Source organism: Tursiops truncatus, chromosome 16 (assembly GCF_011762595.2).
Source record: "Tursiops truncatus isolate mTurTru1 chromosome 16, mTurTru1.mat.Y, whole genome shotgun sequence".
In the NCBI taxonomy this organism is placed as follows: Eukaryota; Metazoa; Chordata; class Mammalia; order Artiodactyla; family Delphinidae; genus Tursiops; species Tursiops truncatus.
The window spans coordinates 61,641,357-61,662,495 of record NC_047049.1 but is presented as its reverse complement, the minus strand read 5'-3'; the positions used below and the strand labels follow the sequence as shown (position 1 = coordinate 61,662,495).

The window sequence follows — 21,139 nt, the reverse complement described above, 5'->3', positions numbered from 1 at the left end:
TAAAGATCTAAATGTAAGGCCAGATACTATAAAACTCTTAGAGGAAAACATAGGCAGAACACTCTATGACATAAATCACAGCAAGATCCTTTTTGACCCACCACCTAGAGAAATGGAGATAAAAACAAAAATGAACGGGACCTAATGAAACTTCAAAGCTTTTGCACAGCAAAGGAAACCATAAACTAGACGAAAAGATAACCTTCAGAATGGAAGAAAGTATTTGCAAATGAAACAGCTGACAAAGGATTAACCTCCAAAATATACAAGCAGCTCATGCAGCTCAATATCAAAAAAACAAACAACCCAATCCAAAAATGGGCAGAAGACCTAAATAGACATTTCTCCAAAGATATGCAGAATGCCAACAAACACATGAAAGGATGCTCAACGTCACTAATAATTAGAGAAATGCAAATCCAAACTAAAATGAGGTATCACTTCACACTGGTCAGAATGGCCATCATCAAAAAATCTACAAACAATAAATACTGGAGAGGGTGTGGAGAAAAGGGAACCCTCTTGCACTGTTGGTGGGAATGTAAATTGATACAGCCACTATGGAGAACAGTATGGAGGTTCCTTAAAAAACTAAAAATAGAACTACCACATGACCCAGCAATCCCACTACTGGGCATATATCCTGAGAAAATCATAATTCAAAAAGAGTCATGTACCACAACGTTCACTGCAGCACTATTTACAATAGCCAGGACATGGAACCAACCTAAGTGTCCATCGACAGATGAATGGATAAAGATGATGTGCCACATATATACAATGGAATATTACTCAGCCATAAAAAGAAACGAAATTGAGTTATTTGTAGTGAGGTGGATGGACCTAGAGTCTGTCATACAGAGTGACGTAAGTCAGAAAGACAAAAACAAATACCGTATGCTAACATATATATATGGAATCAAAAAAAATGGTTCTGAAGAACCTAGGGACGGGACAGGAATAAAGATGCAGATGTAGAGAATGGACTTGAGGACAAAGGGAGGGGGAAGGGTAAGCTGAGACAAAGTAAGAGAGTGGCATTGACATACATACACTATCGAATGTAAAACAGATAGCTAGTGGGAAGCAGCTGCATAGCACAGGAAGATCAGCTTCGTGCTTTGTGACCATCTAGAGGGGTGGGATAGGGAGGGATGGAGGGAGACACAAGAGGTAAGGGATATGGGGATATATGTATACATATAGCTGATTCACTTTGTTATACAGCAGAAACTAACAGAACAATGTAAAGCAATTATCAATAAAGATGTTAAAAAAAAAAGCTAAACAAGTGTCCATTAGTCCCATCAGAGTTGAGGGTAATTAATGTTTTTAATCTGTCATCGATGGTGCTGAAGAAAAAGTCCTCCATAATTTATTTCAAGTACCTATTTTAATGTACTTTCTTTACCTTTTATTTTATAGAAGTCACTGAGTTAGGCAAGTCATACAATATGCCTGAACTTGATGAGTTAAGCAACTGAATGACAACTTTCTTTTAAGTCGCTTAAGATTTTCTTGAGACTGGGAAAGATCATAAAGAAAATAACTATAGTCAGAATCTTAGAGCAACCCTACTTGAGAGAGGAATCCCTACCATAAATCTCCAACTCATGAGGTTACCTGGTTTGGGCCAATTCACTGGTCATTCCAAATCCTTAGGCAAGGTTTGCCTTGTTGCCTCCTGGTAGCCTTCATCTACTGACTACTCATCTGCCTTCTAAAGCAATGCAGAACATGTACAGTTCTTCCACACACATGCATACAATACACATTTTTTTCTAGGCTAGGTTTAAATGTACAAATTATAATGTAGAAATGCTTAGAATGGAAACTTTTGTCACCCAAAGAGACCCATCATAACTTCACTAATATTCATATATGTTATTTACAATATTTTTAAAAGTATGAAGTTTGTATATTTCATTGATATCATCTCAACTCTACAGAAAAATATTTCAGATTCCGTTACCTTGCTTCCAATTTCACACACATCAATTGGGTCATTGTCACCACAGCAGCCGGTGTGTTCATCGTTGTGTCTTGGGTCTTCCCAAGTCTAAAAAAAAAAAATAAGACACAGTATATCATTGCTGTATATGCTAATGACAAAGTGGATCATGTTGGCATTAAAAGATAACATCCCATGATCTTTCTGCAAAAATATGAATCTTCAGCTATTTATTCTCATTAAAAAGATCTTTTTTAAAAATAATTCTTTATTCACGTCTAAGAATCTTAACTACACACAATAATCTTAACTAAATGCTGGGCTCCTATTAAGTGCATAATGCGGAACTAAATTTAATCTTTAAAATGGATAATGATGCTATTTTAAACAAACAAAACCCAACTATCTAATAACTGAGACAATATGCAAACACAAATGTAGAGCCAGATGTTCACTTAAAAAATATAGTAAAAGAAAACTGCTTTGATGAACTTTTAGTACTTACTATCTTCTACTAACCAGATTTTCTTTAAAATAAATCTCCAAGCAGAGATGGGTAGGTGGTAATATTAAGATGGAAATGACGTGTGCTGGTGGCAAAAATGTCATCGCTGACCAGGAGCCAAGAATAAAAAGTTTAATCAGGATTTGCTGAAGCTTTAAATTGCTGGGTTTCTTCCCTGCTAAACTGCAAGACAGAGTCCTTGCAGAGCAGCTCACAGAAGAAGTGATGGCCTGTGCCTGCCAGGAAGTTCAGTTTAAAGTGTAGCTGTTGTTTTGGTTCTTTTCCCTCCCAATCCGGAACATATTTCTTGGATTTGTTTGCTTACTCAGCTGGAGTAAAGGCAGAGAGATAAAAGTAAAGGGGGAAAAGGAAGACTGGACCCAACAAAGCCAAATCCAACCTACAGAAGTGTAAGTATTTCAGCAATGTGTTCCCAGAGGGATGATATTTCAAGGCTAAATAGTGAATCAACTGAAGCACAAGGTGAAGTGCTGTAACGAAAGCAAACGACTCTGTGACTACCTAGCAAGCTAGATGGGTTTGACCTATGTTTTAGTAACTTACAGATCGTTTCACAGTAGATTCCACTTAATAGACTTAATGGTTAATAAAAACAAACCATTTATCAACAGGAAGAAAATAAATTGAATATTTCATTTAAAGATCCTAAGTGCCACAGCATTAGCTTAACCAAACCAGAATTAAATATACATTATTTACTCATAGTAGACATGATGCTAGTGATTCTTCATTCAAATATTAAGTAAGAGTCTACTACACACTGGTATTGTGCTGGGGATAAATTGGTAAACAATGCAGATATCCCCCCTCCTCAAAGCTTTGACTGTTTAGGAAACAGAAGCCCATTATTACTTTACCACAAATAGCTTGGCACAAAGAAAGTAATCAGGACTATAGAGATATAAGTCAGCAGCTGTGAGAACTTACATGTGCCAGGTACTAAGTGCTTTATTCCTCAAATAGACACACAAGCTATGTACTAGGAATATCCCAGGAGAAAATATTAACATCTCAGGTAGGAAGAAGCAGAGGCAAGTTAGATAAGCTTTCGTAGACAGTTTAGATTTATTTTCAGTTTTAGTGAGGGCCACTGGTAGGTTTTAAGCAGGGACATGATAATGAATCTGATTTAAGCTTTAGAAGGCTGCAACTGGGACTTCCCTGGCAGTCCAGTGGTTAAGACTTTGCCTCCCAACGCAGGGGGTGCGGGTTCGATGGGGGAGTTAAGATCCCACATGCCTCCCGGCCAGAAAACCAAAACATAAAACAGAAGGAATACTGTAACAAATTCAATAAAGACTTTTAAAATGGTCCACATCAAAAAAAATCTAAAAAAAAAGTAAGTGGCAGACTTGGAATTTGCACCCTCATCTGTGTGGTGCCGTAAGATCAGTGCTTTTAAGCATTAGTCTACATGGCCTCTCTCAATAGATACGCCACTCGTTCTGTAAAGAAGGAATTTGTATAGTTTATAACCAGTCCATATAAAAAAAATTTCAGAAAAGAGCAAACTTTCAAATGTGAATTCAAACATTGTAAATATTTACATTTTAGTTCATCTTGAAAATAAGTTACTTAAGGAAGTATTAAAATGAGTTAATTACCCCTTATGTTTTTATAATCTACTATAGCAAAACTTTTTGAAGGTGTTTAAATCTTTTTTACTAACAGTAGTAGGTTAAATTTTTGTAAGCTAAAAAGTACATTTCTAGCAAGTGCACAGAGACATACCTGAGGGATGGCACCATAGTTCCAGATATATCCTTTATAAGGGAACAAATTTGCAACATAACGGAGTTTTCCTTTTTTCACATCTTGTTTAATTGGGTTTAAAGGATCCTTGGTAGCAATCTGAAATAAAAAATTTCAAATCATTGTATATTTGTATGTGAAATACTATTCAAATAGGGATTTAAGGAAATGAATTATGAAATGCACTAGTTCCACTTTAATGATATATTTTTACCCCTAACACTTTTATAATTTGAAATAAGTTTCTCCATAATCAGCCTTTAAGTGGAAAACATTTGAGGTATACAGGAACTATCACGCAGGGAAAAAGAACATTTACTAATTCCAGAAAGCAAAAATTAGCTGGAATAAATCCTAACATTTGAGAAAATATCTAACTTCAGCTTTCCTTTAAAACATTTAAAATTATTCAAATATTTGGCTGTCTATTACATGTGAAGTGTTGTTACTGTCAGAAAGCATTATTAAGTGACAGAAAATGTTACAAATATCCATAATGAAAAGTCAAATCTATTAGGTATCATCAGAAAAAAATTAACAGGGACTTCCCTGGTGGCGCAGTGGTTAAGAATCCACCTGCCAATGCAGGGGACGTGGGTTCGAGCCCTGGTCCAGGAAGATCCCACATGCCGCGGAGCAACTAAGCCCGTGCTCCACAACTACTGAGCCCTCGTGCCACAACTACTGAAGCCCACGCACCTAGAGCCTGTGCCCTGGAACAGGAGAAGCCACCGCAACGAGAAGCCCGCGCACCGCAACGAAGACCCAACGCAGCCAAAAATAAATAAATAAATAAAATTTTTTAAAAAAATAAATTAACAAAATGTGACAAAAATTCCAATAAAATCATTTATGGCTGGAATGACTGAAGCAAGCCTGTTGGCTACATGGAGGAGTCAACGATGGAATTAAAGGGAAGAAGACAGAAGCGAAAAAGGTAATTCTAGGCTTTGGGAATGACAGAAGGAAAGTCTGTAGCATATTTGTAAACAGCAAATGGTTGAGTTTAGTTGGAGCACAGAGGGAAGACTGGCAGGCAATGGGAGATACAGCTGGAAAATAGATTGGGACTAGAAAGAGGACAACCTTGGACATTAGTTGTTTAACCCTTGAGCAAATCGGTGCAACTAGATCAAAACTAATATCCAACATCTGACTAGCAAAGGTGAAACATACCTCCATTTTTGCATTCGACCAGCGTGGTACTTCAACCACCATGTGGAACACATCCTGAAAAACACAGAGAAGGTGAGATGGTCACAGGAGTTCATTGATTCTATTACTTCAATGAGTATGCCCCAGTCCTTCCAAAGTTAAACTGTTCATTGTATCAAATCTTTGAAGTCATGGACTTTCAACAAAATGCAGCAAAAAAATAAGGCAGACTGATGGATGAAGAGATAAAGCAAATACAGCAAAATAATTGTAGAATCAAAGTAGTGGGTGTATGATTGTTCACTGTATTTTTCTTTAAAGTTTTTGTTTGTTTTAATAAACATAGTAAATTTTTCATAATAAAATGTTGAGAGGGTGGGGTGGAAAGAATTTTCCTATAAAGAACGGAAACAGTTTTAAACATAGCAGAACTTGTATCTCTGAGGAGGGCCATCTTCAAAGCAACTGTCTCCATAGGCTATGCATATCCTCCAGTGACAGTGCAATTACTCAAAATGTTTTTGGAACTTCTATTTCAGAGGTGGTTTATAAGACAAACCCCAAATAAGAAAATTTATTTGTCATACTTTAGTTTTAGCCTCAAACAAAATCAATCAGCTTGATTACCCACATTATTCTCCCAATTAGGCTGTTTTTAAAAATCAGGTACTCCTCAAAAACACAAGAAGTTTGATACTGAAGATAAAATATTATGTTCCAAAAATATTTTAATCAATGGCAGTTCTATTGTAATTAGTTTACAGCCTTAAATGGACTACTTGAAATTGGATGACATATTGAAAAATTCTCAGATGCTTAACTGCTTAAAAACCCAATTAATGAAAAATCACACGTTGTCATCTCCTTTGCACACCAGAGTCAAATACCAAGTTGAAATACATTTTGTAATTAAAACTGAGCTTTAAATAGTCAGAAAATTATTTTTGCCAAGGAATAAAACTAAGTTCAGTTTTTCAATTTAAAACCTCTACAAAGGGCACACATGAAGCCAACTCTGCCATTACTTTTATAAAATGCATATTTTAAACAGTTGATTTAAAATGAAAATCACTTAGTTACAAACTTGCTAGAATTACTTCTTTGCTACTTTGCAGCAAAAAACAGGTACTGGGCTTCCCTGGTGGAGCAGTCGTTGAGAGTCCGCCTGCCGATGCAGGGGACATTGGTTCGTGCCCCGGTCCGGGAAGATCCCACATGCCGCCAAGCGGCTGGGCCCGTGAGCCATGGCCGCTGAGCCTGCGCGTCCGGAGCCTGTGCTCCGCAATGGGAGAGGCCACAACAGTGAGAGGCCCGCCTACCGCAAAAAACAAAAACAAAAACAAAAAAACAAACAGGTACTGATAAGCTATTGAATACAAGGGAATAAGTCAAAGATTTCCAGACAATAATTAGCTTCTTGCTATTTTAGCCAAGCAGAAAGCTCCACAGATTTGCATTCAAGAGGCGAAAACTTCTGTCACTTACTGAGGGAGACTAAAATATTCCATAGTTTCTGCTCCAAGCCTCCTGACGTCTGCCTACTCTATACAATATAAAAACCACAATGAATGGAGACATTGTTTAAATCCAGGACTACATAAACTGCTCTATCCCTGTAAAGTCATAACTGGATGGTTTTAGAAAAAGTAACACATTGTTCATGGGTAGGAAACCTCAGTTCCAATCTTCGATTACATTTCATTCTACTCATTGTAAGCGAGACCTGTGTCTATCTAGCACCACCCCTACGCCTCAGGTGTTAAAATGAAAGATCTGCACGTCCAACACCAAGTCAAACTTAAAAGTGTACAGCAGTAATACCCTAAAGGTCCACAAGATAGAGCTGTTACTACATGAAAGATCACCTGAGAAGAGAAAACCAAAGAAACTGGCTAGTTTTTTAAAAGAAAATATTACCAAATGAATAAATTGCCTCAAGACAAAAAGTAGAAAATAAAGCTAAAATCACTGATTCAAAGTTTGGAAACTATACTGAACACTTTAATGGAATTAAATGATAAATACATAGAGATCCTCAAAAACCACATTACCTAATATTACAAACCTACATAATAGGAAAGCAGAAGAAAAGAAGAGAAAGAGAGAAGAAAGAGCCAACATTACAGGAAAGAAAACATCTTTCAGGAAAAGACTCTACTGCAAACAGAAGAACTCCGAAAGCCTGAGGGTTTGGTACTTTTTAGAAATTAGCTGGGCCAAAAATAGCAAGGAGTATCCTGCAAGGAGCCTCAGAGACAATTCATTCATTTTTGCCAACATATATTTATTGAGCACCACTGTTTTGTGCCAGATACTAGCAGTGAACAGAATTAAAGCGCTTTTAACTCCCTAAGAGTTGGATTGCCAAACCAGGTCATTTCAGCTTGCAGGCCTCAGGCTGTAGCCTGGGGTCCACAAATCTAGGCGAGGGACTAGTCTGTAAAATGAATGTTTAGCATATTTTCAAGTGTATGTAGATACCGTAGTGATTACTGGATCTTTTAAAAAATTAATTATTTTTGGCTGGTTGGGTCATCGTTGCTGCACGTGGGCGTTCTCTAGGTGTGGCGAGCGGAGGCTACTCTTCATTGTGGTGCGCGGCCTTCTCATGGCGGTGGCTTCTCTTGTTGCGGAGCACGGGCTCTAGAGCGCAGGCTCATTAGTTGTGGTGCACGGGCTTAGTTGCTCCGCAGCATGTGGGATCTTCCCGGACCAGGGCTTGAACCCGTGTCCCCTGCATTGGCAGGCAGATTCTTAACCCCTGTGCCACCGGGGAAGTCCCTGTATCTTTTTTTAAGGCAATGAATGTGTAGTAATTTTGTCACTACTTTCCCCATCAATCATTATCTAAACAGAGGGGTTTTTTTGATTATTTTGATATTAAAAAGGGCAGACTTCTTATTCTTTAGAAGGAACTACTAGTAAAGAACAGTTTATTTCTCCTAGACACCATGGCTACAATTCAGGGTGTTGCCACTAGGTACAGAATGATACTTAGGATTTTCAGGGCAACTGACATGAGAATTTCAACCAATCACTCCATTGCTACTAGAAAAAAACACTTTTACTGTTAAAACAGTATGCATTCTATTTGGAACTCTTGTGCACTGTTGGTAGGAATGTAAAATGGTATAGCCACTGTGGAAAACAGTATGATGGTTCCTCAAAAAATTAAAAATAGAATTACCATATGATCCAGCAACTCCACTTCTGGGTATATACCCCCCAAAATTGAAAGCAGGGTCTTGAAGAGATATCTGTACACCCATGTTCATGGAAACATTATTCAAAATAGCTAAAATGGGGGCTTCCCTGGTGGCACAGTGGTTGAGAGTCCGCCTGCCGATGCAGGGGACATGGGTTCGTGCCCTGGTCCGGGAAGATCCCACATGCCGCGGAGCGGCTGAGCCCGTGAGCCATGGCTGCTGAGCTTGCGCATCCGGAGCCTGTGCTCTGCAACGGGAGAGGCCACAACAGTGAGAGGCCCGCGTACCGCAAAAAAACAAAACAAAACAAAAAAAATAGCTAAAATGCAGAAGCAACCCAAGTGTCCATCAAAGGATGAATGGATAAGCAAAATGTGGTATGTACATATAATGGAATATTATTCGGCCTTAAAAAGGAAATTCTGACATGTAGTACAACATGGATGAACCTTGAGGACATTATGCTAAGTGAAATAAGCCAGTCACAAAAAGACAAATGACTATATGATTCCACTTACATGAGGGATCTAGAGAAGTCGAATTCATAGCGACAGAAAGCAGAATGGTGGTTGCCAGGGGACTGGGGAATTAATGTTTAATGAGTATGGAATGTAAGTTTTCCAAGATGAAAGGAGCTCTGGAGATGAAGGGTGGTAATGGTTGCACAACAATATGAATGTACTTAATACCTCCAAACTGTATGCTTTAAAATAGTTAGAACAGTAGATTTTATGCATTTTACATTAAAAAACTGGAAAAAATTATGCATTCTAATATTTCCAATGTTTATGGCATTTAAAAGAATGAGACAAGATTTTAGGAAGTTTAGTACTACCTAGTTAAAAATTCATGCCTTCTTTCTCTAATCCTAACTGGTTGAAACTATTACTTAGCTCAATCCTGGATTTAGTTTCTTATTATTCCCATTGTTAGGACTTCTCAGAACTGTTCTCCACTTCTGCTATGCTCTGGATTCTCAATCCCTGCTCTGGCACCAAGCTTTCAGCTCCGTTTACAGTTTCAGAGAAAGGAAGGAAGACGTTGGTACCCCTAGTAGGATGATGCTGACAAGGTTGTAGGAGGCAGGGGAAAGGCAAAGCATAGCTCTAAGCTCTGACTTCCAAAGTCAGAGACATAGCAATCAGTCTGACTTCCCAGATTTACAGTCATTTCAACAGGAAGACAAGAATGTTAATGTTATAGATGTCCAGATTCTAAGGAGATTAGAAACTTAAGTCTAAATCATAGCATTCCACTAATCAAAAAGATTTAAAATAAAATTGTTTTACAGATAGAAGAAATATAACCTATATATTGATCGGGCTTTTAATTTCATTGATGAAACAGGAGTATCACAGTAGTACAGTGATCATAGGTCTTATCTCCAAACTGGTTAGTTTTCTTGTGGATCAAGTCAGTAGTCTGACAAGTCATTTACTAATGAATAGCCTATGGCTACTTGGTAGGCTATTATGTCTAATACCATTAAGCACGTATACAGGGAACATACTCTTAATTACATCCCATCTCTGAATCTTAGTAGTAAAGTGAAATGTGTCTTTATTGGGAGACTTACGAACACCTCATGACTTATGATGTTTTCCCAACACTGGATCTGAAGCCTAGTGAACATGACTTACTGTATTGCAAAACTGCATAAGTGACTTAAATTAGCATTTAAGTTGACTCTTCATGTGTTTCTCTAGATAACTTCAGAAACCAAGTACAATAAATACCAGACTTACGAAGAAATACAAAATCATCCTGATTTCACCATCTTTTCTTTTATTTTTCCATTTTGCAATAAAATTTGGAGAAAAACAATGGTGGTAGAGAGGATTTTCTTCTAAATTTATCTAGAGATTAGATATAAAGCAAGAGGCTAATAGAAAACAAGGGCAGTTTGCCTTTTTTTTTTTTATCTCTAGAGTATTTTTGGAGAATAAAATTCCTATCAGAAGAGCTCATGTAGTTAGTAAGGAAATGCTCTACTCCCATAAAGGTGCTTCTGTAAAGGTTTAACAGATTTCATCATTTCCAAGAGTATTTTTATCCTATTAATGCTCACCAAGTAACACGTGGTTTTAAGTTTTGTCTTCAAAGCCAGTTCTGTGATTACAGGATATATTCTAAGTTGTTAAAAGACACAGACTTACTAGAGAATGGACTTGAGGCTATGGGGAGGGAGAAGGGTAAACGGTGACAAAGCGATAAAGAGGCATGGACATATATACACTACCAAACGTAAGGTAGATAGCTAGTGGGAAGCAGCCGCATAGCACAGGGAGATCAGCTCGGTGCTTTGTGACCGCCTGGAGGGGTGGGATAGGGAGGGTGGGAGGGAGGGAGACGCAAGCGGGAAGAGATATGGGAATATATGTATATATATAACTGATTCATTTTGTTGTGAAGCTGAAACTAACATACCATTGTAAAGCAATTATACTCCAATAAAGATGTTAAAAAAAAAAAAAGTAAATGGGTTCCTCCTGTGCAGTAGCAATGGGATTGTAAATTGTGCACCATTATGGAAAACAGCATGGCAGTTCCTCAAAACACAAAATAAGAACTACCATATGATCCAGCAATCCCACTTCTGGGTATTTATCCAAAATAAATTAAATCAGAATCTCTAAGAAATATCTGTACTGCCATGTTCACTGCAGCATTATTCACAATAGCCAAGATACAGAAACAACCTAAGTGTCTATCAATGGATGAGTGGATAGAGAAGATGTGATACATACATACATACATACACACACACACACACACACACACACACACACGCACACGCACACTGGAATATTCAGCCTTTTTAGAAAAAAGAAAGGAAACCGTGCCATTGTGACAACACGGATGAATGTGGAAGATATTATGCTAAGTGAAATAAGTCAGACAGAGAAAGACAAATACTACATAAACTTACTTGTATGTGGAATCTAAAACAGTTGAACTTACAGAAAGAGAAAGTAGAAAAATGGTTGCCAAAGGCTGGACGGGTGGGAGATATGAGGGGATGTTGATCAAAGGGTACAAACTTTCAGTTATAAGTGATAAGTTCTGGAAACCTAATGTATAATATGGCTCTATGGAAGTTGCTAAGAGAGTAGATCTTAAGTGTTCTCACCGTACACACAACCAAAATAAATAGGTGAGGTGATAGAGGTTAACTAACGTGATTAGTGGGGTCATTTCACAATGTATACATATATCAAAACATCACACTGAACACCTTAAATACAATGACTATTTGTCAATCATACCTTAATAAAGCTGAAAAATAAATTTTTAAAAAAATTTTAAGGAAAAAATAAATGGGCTCCTGACTTCTTTCAGTGACAAGTGACAAATGTCTATTGGAGAAGCTGACGCAGAAGAAATATGATGACCGAAGTTCACACTGTGTGCTTCTTATTCATTTAGAATTATAACTTCACAAAGGAAAACATGATTTATACCAACCCCCCAAAAAATTGCTCAACAAATTGTTGAGCAGGGGAGATAGTTAAAAAACAAACACCTTTCAGTAATGCTCATTTGTTTTCCAATCACACAGATGTTCTACTCATAGCAGTTTCAACAAACTATTGTATTTGGTAATGCATACTGCCATATGCCACATACACAGAAAGTAATAAAACTTAATTGACACGTCATAACTAAGAATAAGCTCCTATTTTTCCCCTCAGATGAGCTTTAAGATGACTCAACTTTGAAAACAGATATTCTAACCATAATCTGTTTACTTTCTTATCTTTATAAAATCAAGCAAGAGTCTGCATTTCTAGCTGTCAACATCTTCTATGATCTGCAATGACTAAGAACCTTTTCCAAGAAAAATGCACATTTACACCAAACTGCAATTTCAGACAGAACTCAGAACCTCAGAAACCCATCAATGAGTATTCCAGGGTCTCAGGGCCACCAAGAATTCCTGGACTAGAAGACTTTATAGCTTTCCCGAATGAAGGAAGTTCTTACTCATTTCCCTTGAATTCTAAGCATTAAAAAAAAAAAAAAAATTAAGCAAGCCTTTTATTCTGCTTTTTTTCTTTGTAAATATCAAAGAGATAGCTACTGTAGAAAATTTGGAAAATCCCAAAAAGCACAAAGTAAAATCCACCACCCTTTATCACTCGAGGCAGTGTGGCTCAGTGGCTAACACCACAGGTTCTGAACAAGAATGCCTGGGTCTGAATCCTGCCACTACCGCTTATGAATTCTAGTTGGTAATCCTGGACAATTAAGTTACTGAAAGAACCCAGCTCACAGATTGAAATGATGGCTAAAGGAGAAAATCCACATAAGGGCTTTAGCATAGTGCTAAATGTAATCTAAAACACCCACTAAGACCAATAGTGCTCAGAGGTAAAGCAACTTGCTCAATATGGCAAAGCCAGTTAGTGGTAAAACCAGGACTAAAACCAAGGTTTCTTACTTCCAGTTCAGCGATCTTTACTCTATACAGTAGAGCTCCGAAAGGCTTCAGACATAACCAGTCATTGTGGTTAACATCATCATCCTATTGTGGGGTTTCGGGGGGTTTTTTTGGTTTTTGGATATTGAGACTTTATAAGCCAGGCATTGTGACTGCACATTACATGCATATTTAATCAACACAACTTTTTTTTCTAGTCAAAGCTATCCAAAAAACTTTGTCCTTTTACTTTTTGTGTGTGTGTGTGTGTGGTACGCGGGCCTCTCACCGCTGCGGCCCCTCCCGCTGCGGAGCACAGGCTCTGGACGCGCAGGCCCAGCGGCCACGGCCCACGGGCCCAGCCGCTCCGCGGCACGCAGGATCCCCCCGGACCGGGGCACAAACCCGTGTCCCCTGCATCGGCAGGCGGACTCCCAACCACTGCGCCACCAGGGAAGCCCTTTTTACTTTTTTTTTGATTGAAGTATAATTGACGTAAAATATTATACAAGTTTCAGCTGTACCACATGGTGATTTGATATTTCTATACATTACAGAATCATCACTACAGTAAGTCGTTACCATCTGTCACCATACAAAGTTACTACAATATTAACTATACTCCCCACGCTGTACACTACATCCCCATGACTTATTTTATAACTGGAAGATTTACCTCTTAATCTCTCACACCTATTTCCCTCATCCCCGCCTCTGGCAACCACCAGTTTGTTCTCTTTACGTATGTCTGTTTCTGTTTTGTTAAGTTTGTTTTACAACTTTATCTTTTGACAAAATTGTTAAACCACAGATATTATGGTTAGAATATCTGTTTTCAAAATTTAGTCACCTTAAAGCTCATCTGAAGGGAAAAAATAGGAGTTTATTCTTAGTTATGACATGCCAATTAAGTCTGTTACCAGTTTTCATCTATGCTGCCAGTTCTAACTTCAGTTTGGAAAACATAAAACAAAACCCCAACCATTCTATATACATATAAAGTTGGAGAAGACCAACAGTATTTAAATGATTAACTTGGTGACATTTTTTTAAGTTCCATTTATAGAACTATCTACAAAAAGAAATAGAAAATTCAAAACAAAGCAAACCCTGTAGGGAAGTGAGTACTGCTGACCCTTGAACAACACAGGTATGAACTGTGTGGGTCCACTTATATGTGGATTTTTTTCAATAGTAAATACTACAGAACTACACAATCTGTCGGTTGAATCTCCAGATACGGAGGAATCTCAGATACAGGAGGCCAACTATAAATTATACGCTAGTCAGGGCCCCTAACCCCGGCATTGTTCAAGGTTCAACTATAATTTTAAAAGCATCCACTTGGGTGGCCTATCTCCTCTAAAAGTTTCAGGTACAGTAAGATAGTATCTTTAAAAATTTAAGAATGATACACAACTGCCAAAGATATCCTATTCAGTTTCTGAAGCACCCACCTATTTGACTAGTAGCTTGACTTTTTTTTAGAGGAGAAAAGTTCCATATTTATATATTCTCCCAACAGTCAGCTGAAAAACATTATAGAAGCCTATATTGTTAGAACTAGCATTTAACATGGAAGTTTAAGATATAGCATAGAAAATACCAAACTTCTAAAATGAGAACGTCAAGTCATGATACTTGAGTACTCTAAGATTTAGATAAAGCTTTTAATCTACCCAGTGTTTCACACTGTTTATGCCGATTATGTTCTGGATTGTTAAATTTTCTGTTATCTCAGAAGTTTTATGTCAGAAGACACTTTGAGCTACAGGTGTTTTTATATTTGATTCCAAAATAGACCCAAAGCAGAGAACAGCCCTACAATATATACACATCCAGTGAGTGCTTGCCTTTGCCTTCTTTTACCCAGTGGATTTGGAAATAACCCAAGTAGGGTATCTGAGTCACAAGGATTTCCAGAACTGGCTGGCTGGATTACCTAATGACACATACACTAAATCAAATGCTGTCCACGTTGAAAGGTCCTGCTGTGGAGTAGAATATAAGCCTTTGGGCATTTTTTCCTTATAGAGCTGAGCTGTGTTAAAGGCACATTCCCTCATTATCACCCCTCAAATGACTGACCATATTAGGGATAAAGTCGATGGCTACCCACACAAAAATGTATTTACATAAACTTAATCACATTGAAAAATTTTTTTTTCAAAAACCATACTCTTCTGTAACCAACGGAATTAATCAGATCTTTTGTTTAGGCTAGAATCCAAAATAAGTTATGTGTACCACACCCTTATTTGTGCTTTGTATAAACTAAACTTCCTTAAAAACAAAACAGAAAGAACTCTTTCCTGCCTCTGAGGCAGGAATCTGAAGTGCTGAAGTTCACTGAGGTCTGGACCACTGGTGAAATCCAGAGTCTTTGCAAGAGCTTGTACTTTTCAGCCAGCCCAATGTGGTACAAAAGGCAGATTCTTCATTTGAGTAATCCCAGATTACAGATACAACCAGTCCTGTAAAAAACTTCAAGGAGTTGCAGAGTAACCTGAGTGAAGATGTTTTACATGACACCAAAATGTAGTCTCAGCTTCCTATTTGGGGGTAACTTGCAGCAGCAACAAGATTAGGCACCATAACTGCTATGATTCTTCTGGTTCTTGGCTAGAATATTGTCCAATAACTTAAGGCTATGGTCTGAATGTTTGTGTCCCTCCAAAACTCATATGTTGGAATCCTAACCCTCAAAGGTGATGTATAGTAGGTGGGACTTTTAGGAAATGCTTAAGACATGAGGGTGGAACCCTCATAAATGGGATGAGTGCCTTATAAAAGAGGCTCCAGGGAGATCGCTAGCCCCTTCCGCCACATAAGGAAACAGCTAGAAGTCTGCGACCAGAAGAGGGCCCTTACCCAACCATGCTGGCACCCTGATCTCAGAGTTCCAGCCTCCAGAACTGTAAGCAGTACATTTCTGCTGTTTATAAGCTACCCAGTCTATAGTATTTTGTTATAGCAGCCCAAACAGGCAAGACACTTATGAACGCAAAGAAACCCAGCTACAGGTCAAGAAAATGTTTCCTTTCCCTAGTACATCTGTATGCCAAGGTACCATCAGTAAACTTAGGGTCATCATTTTATACCTCTTCATTATTCAAAATGGTCTGAGATGTTACTGCAAAGTACTTTGATATACATACTAATTATACAACAGCTAATTTAAACCAACCAAATGATGCCAATTCAAGAGGAAGGAAGGATTCTGCAGTTCTTGTCAACTCCCAGGGAATCAGATGTAACAAATTAAAAGTTTCTGAATAAATACAGCTTTGAGAATCCCACAGGAGAACACATGCCAATTAGAGGTCTCTCCTGTAACTGTGGGACATAAATGCCCTTGAGCTGTTTGCTCCACTGTCTCCAGCTAGAGCCCAGCTCAGGCAGGCTGCTCAGAAGCAACACTCAGGTTAGATTTTCTGCCAGTGTCCAAGTGTCAGTGCAGAACTGTAGCAATCTTCCTGGTAGAAGTATATGAATTTATCTAATTATGATAGTCAAGCACAGAAAAAAAGTAAGACAGCACACACAAGGATAAAATTTCATCTTTATTATTCTAGACATGCACTGGAATGTGATATTCACATGTATTATGTATTGACATCTAGCTAAGGAAGATCAATAACCTATGAAGCTTTTACGACTCAAAAAGATTTGCACTCAGTGTGGATCCTTCTTGGTTGAATGAAAAAAAAATTTTAAGGTATAAAAAAGAATCAGACATTTGTCCTTGTGTCAGTTCCTAAATACAGCACAAACTTCTCTTATTGGGAGGGAGTCTAAAACAAGCAATGGCTTTTTAAAAAAATAGCTATTTAAATTTGCACAAACAATGCATGCTCTTTGTAAAAAAAAATAGGAAATGTAAAAAGGCAAAAATGAAAATAAAAACAAAAAGAGTTACCAGCAATTCTGGTGATTTTTTTTTTTTAACCAAGGCAGCTTTAAAACATTTGTTTCTGTTCCTCTACTCCTTCTCCAAATTATAGTTGCTTCTTCTAACCAAATAATCTAGATTTAAGACTGTCTCCTTACTTAGTCAATGCACCTTTAACTCACAGCACAATGAGGCATTTTAAGCACTTGTTAAGACATATAAGAAAATCCGTACGTGGAACTAACTGATCTGAGCAATGAGACTACGGTCAGAGAAGGATGTCTTACCTTATCTGCATAAATTGGAATATCATGAAATGGAGATATATATTGTCCTCTTTCATTTTCTGCAAAATTAATTAGAAAAAGTTATTGCTTTTATTGGTTAATTATATTTCCAGATGCATGAAGTACACATTTTTTAAGACTTTTTTTTAAAGAGAATTTTTAGGCTTACAATAAAATTGAGAAGGTACCAAGATTTCCCACATACCCTCTCTCTTCCCATTATCAACACCACTCACCAGATTTTATTCCCACCCCAGAAAAACTGGCTATATACTTCACCTTCCTGACTGCTCCAAGATCAGGTTAGGTTTTCATCCTACATGTTCCTTAGGGGTCTAAAAGGTACTAACCTCAATGGTGAGGGTGGGGACTGCCTTACAAGCCTTTGTATCACAGAGCCTAGCAGTGCCTGGTATACAAAAGGCAATCAAATTGTTTGATTTTATACCAGTTAACAGTTAACAGAGCTAATGAAATACTTGGGCTCTGGGAGAAGGCAGGGGACCAATTTGCCAAATTATAAACCATGTTGCTTTAAATGGTGTTCCAGGGAGACAGAGCCATCTTAGATTAGGATTTTTCTTAAGGATAATCTAGCTGTAACAGCACTTTCACAGGTAATTTCTGTATTCTAGAGACCTAACTACCATATCCAAAAAGTAATTTTAAAACTTCCTTACTATTCTTTAGAAAACCTTAAGGGTCAGTCCACATTGCATCCCTTCACGATTAAAAATCAAAGTGGAGGGCTTCCCTGGTGGCGCAGTGGTTGAGAGTCCGCCTGCCGATGCAGGGGACACGGGTTCGTGCCCCGGTCCGGGAAGATCCCACATGCCGCGGAGCAGCTGGGCCCGTGAGCCATGGCCGCTGAGCCTGCGCGTCCGGAGTCTGTGCTCCGCAACGGGAGAGGCCACGACAGTGAGAGGCCCGCATACCGCAAAAAAATAAAAAATATAAAAAATCAAAGTGGAGGGAATTCCCTGGCAGTCCAGTGGTTAGGACTCTGTGCTCTCACTGTGAAGGGGCCGGGTTCGATTCCTGGTTGGGGAACTAAGATCCTGCACGCCACATGGCGTGGCCAAAAAAAAAAAAAAAAAGGACAAAAAAACTCAAAGTGGAATAGGCAAAATTGATCTGTGACCATCCCCAATGGCATACTGGTCCCTTCAGTGTCAATAGTGACTTGCGATCCAACCCACCATCAGTTTTAAAGAGACTGGCAAATGTAACATTATAGAGGTAAAAATCTTCTCCTATTAAGGAAGGATATTAAGAAATCTATGATTTTTTAAATTAAAATTATATAGTACTCACTACCAATACATGATCTAAGTAAAAACTGTATTTGTGTTGCAAATATAGCTTGAAAACAATTACCCTAATCATCCCCCCCACCTACAAACTAGAGTGTCACCTCTCTAAATCCCTCCTGCGGAGAAATTCTGGAGCCAACACCAACTCCAGAAAAACAGTTCAGGGAACTATTTGTCAAAAGTTCCTGCACTGCCCTTGTTGCTGAATTCTGAAATTAAATAAAATGGGTGGAAGAGGTCCCACACGTCACTGGATTTTACATGGCAATCTAAACTTTAGTTGTGTAACTTTATAGTTCACTTTCCTTTTCCTCTCACACCAGGCTATTTTTCGCTAGGAGCTTTGTTCTTTCAGTATTACCATTCATCCCCTCCTCCTCTCTCTTTACTGCCCTTCATACACCGGAACTCAGAATTCAAGGCACCTGCCTATTTCCTTGGGAACAAAATTGTAAAGAAGTTAAAATAGAAACGCCTCCGTTATCTCTAATAATCTTTTGGGGGCGGGGGGGCGGGGAGGTGGGGAGGTGGTAAGAGGATAAAGATAAACCCGAGGTAGCTTTCCCCCACCTACAAGGCTAAAGGTGGTGCACCAAGGAAAGCAGCGCCTGCGGCCTCCTCGGCTCTAAACGCAGACTTAGGGGAGGTACCCCTCAGATGCGATCCGCTGCACAGGGGCCAAAATTTGGCACTTTCTTACTCATGCTTCCCAGATTGACGTCACCTGTTTGGAGGGGAACAGATTTCTGTCTCACAAGGCGTTTTCCCAGCATCAGTGCTACTGGAAAGCACGCGTCAGGGAGGCAGGAGCGCTACTGGGGCCCCAGAGGGATGGGTCCAGTCCTCCACTGATCGCTCCAGATCTGGGCCTCAGCTTCCCCGTCTGTCGGACGAGGGCCTGTACTTGACCCCGCTACGTGCCCACAATCTGAGCTACAGTGGCGGAATTAAGGTCTTAGGGAGTCACCACCATCACCTCCTCCCCCTCGCCACGCCGTTCCTCCAAACTGAATAATCCTCTTACGGGGATTAGTTTACCCCCAGACACCTTTTCTAGGGTGACTATGTCCTAGGGTGACTCAGTGGTTTCCTTTTCCCATCAGACACTGCCCGAGCCGGACACCTGCAAAACTAGCCTGGCCCAGGTTCAGGTCCAATCGAGCATGTGAAAGAGGAACGCCGACCCACGCCGCCCTGGCCGCGAGCGGGACGTGTGAAATGAGAGGGCCAGGCCCGCCCAGGCCCCCGGGACCGGCCCGAGGAGCCCGGCCGGCGCCCGGGACAAGGTGCCGAGCGCGGGCCGCAGCCGCCAGGGCGGGAGGGGAGGCGAGGCCCAGGAATGAATGGGCGGGCGGGCAGGGAGGGGCCGCGGGCCTCCGACACTCACTGAGGAAGACTCGGTACTCGAGGGTGAAGGGCGCGGCGCGCTCCTCGCTGCTGAAGCCGCTCATGATGCCGGAGACCAGCCGCCGCTGCCGCCGCTGCTACAAAGCCTCTAGCCAGCACGCGACGCCGACTGACAAGGAGTAAGCTCTGCGCCTGCGCACTGCCGTGACTGGACCGGCTAGCAGGGCGGGGAGCAGCCTTTAACGCTGCTGGCGCTCTCGAGCCCACGCCGCGCGCAGGCGCACTCCGTAGGGCCCGCGAGTCCCAGCGCCCCAGCCCCGCCCCCTCGGGCCGCGCCTCCGCGGACCTCCCCTCAGCTCCCAGGCTGGGCCACGTGGCTGGCGGCAGGCTCTGGCTGAGTGATCCCTCTGGGCTGGCGGGCTTTGGGGCACTGACGGAGGTTGTTAACACGTTCTCAGATTCGACCGGCTAAGAATTGACCGTCGACCTTTCGCCTCTCACGCACACTGGAAATTCACCTTTGACTCACACACCCTTCTCCGCAGAGTAATTCCTTATCTCAAAAGACGTTTAGGAGTCAGCTGCTTTACCTGGCAATCCCTGCCAAGCAGTCTTAAAGGTGAGCGGTTTTCTGATCCTTTTAAGCAAAGTTAGGACATATTACTGACACGTGTAATGGCTACCAGCTGGGTAGCAGCTCCATCACTTTCTAGTGTATGACATGGAGCAAACTGCTGTTAACCTCTGTGGCTCAGTTTCTCACCTGGGAAATGGAGATGTTAATAGTAACGATTTCAGGGGTTGCTGGGATGATGAACTGAGTTGATACACGTCAAGAGCTGGAGGAAGAGCCTGGCTTGTTGTAAGCGCTCGGGAAGTGTAAATTGTTATTCCCACTCTCCCCAGTGGAGGATTCAGTCTGCTCCCCCGGCTTGCCCAACCCTCCCCACGTCCCCTAGGACTTCAGATGGAAGCAGTGGGATAGTCCAGGTGTGAGCTCAGAGTCCCCTGAGGACATTTCCTCAGGTGCAAGCTCCTTGAAACTTGTTTTTATACCACTGTTTCATGGTGTCAGGCCAGACCCCAAAAGCTAAAGTCAGTTGAGGTTGTGGGCAGATATTTGCATCACTTGCTTCCCCAGTTGTATGTGGGTTTTTTTTTTTTTTACTGTATATTTCAGAATCCTCAAATTAGGCAATTGTTATTCACCAATTTGATTACAAAATTATTTCGAAGAATGCCTAGTTTCATTTAAAATTTTTGATGGGCTGGTCTTCTTTAAATGATCTT

General features: G+C 40.1%; 1 protein-coding gene across 1 annotated transcript in view; it reads right to left on the bottom strand.

Moving 5' to 3' along the window:
* The window catches only part of PPA1 (inorganic pyrophosphatase 1), a 37,756-nt gene extending 17,688 nt beyond the window's left edge, over positions 1–20,068 (bottom strand). Inside the window, exons 1-5 of the mRNA XM_019936148.3 lie at positions 19,890–20,068; positions 17,190–17,248; positions 5,406–5,459; positions 4,209–4,328; positions 1,973–2,059 (exon numbers count right to left, since the gene is read on the bottom strand). Of these exons, the coding sequence (XP_019791707.1) occupies positions 1,973–2,059; positions 4,209–4,328; positions 5,406–5,459; positions 17,190–17,248; positions 19,890–19,953 (384 nt within the window). The 5' untranslated portion in view covers positions 19,954–20,068. The remainder of the gene's footprint in view (positions 1–1,972; positions 2,060–4,208; positions 4,329–5,405; positions 5,460–17,189; positions 17,249–19,889) is intronic.
* Between the last annotated feature and the right edge of the window lie 1,071 nt (positions 20,069–21,139).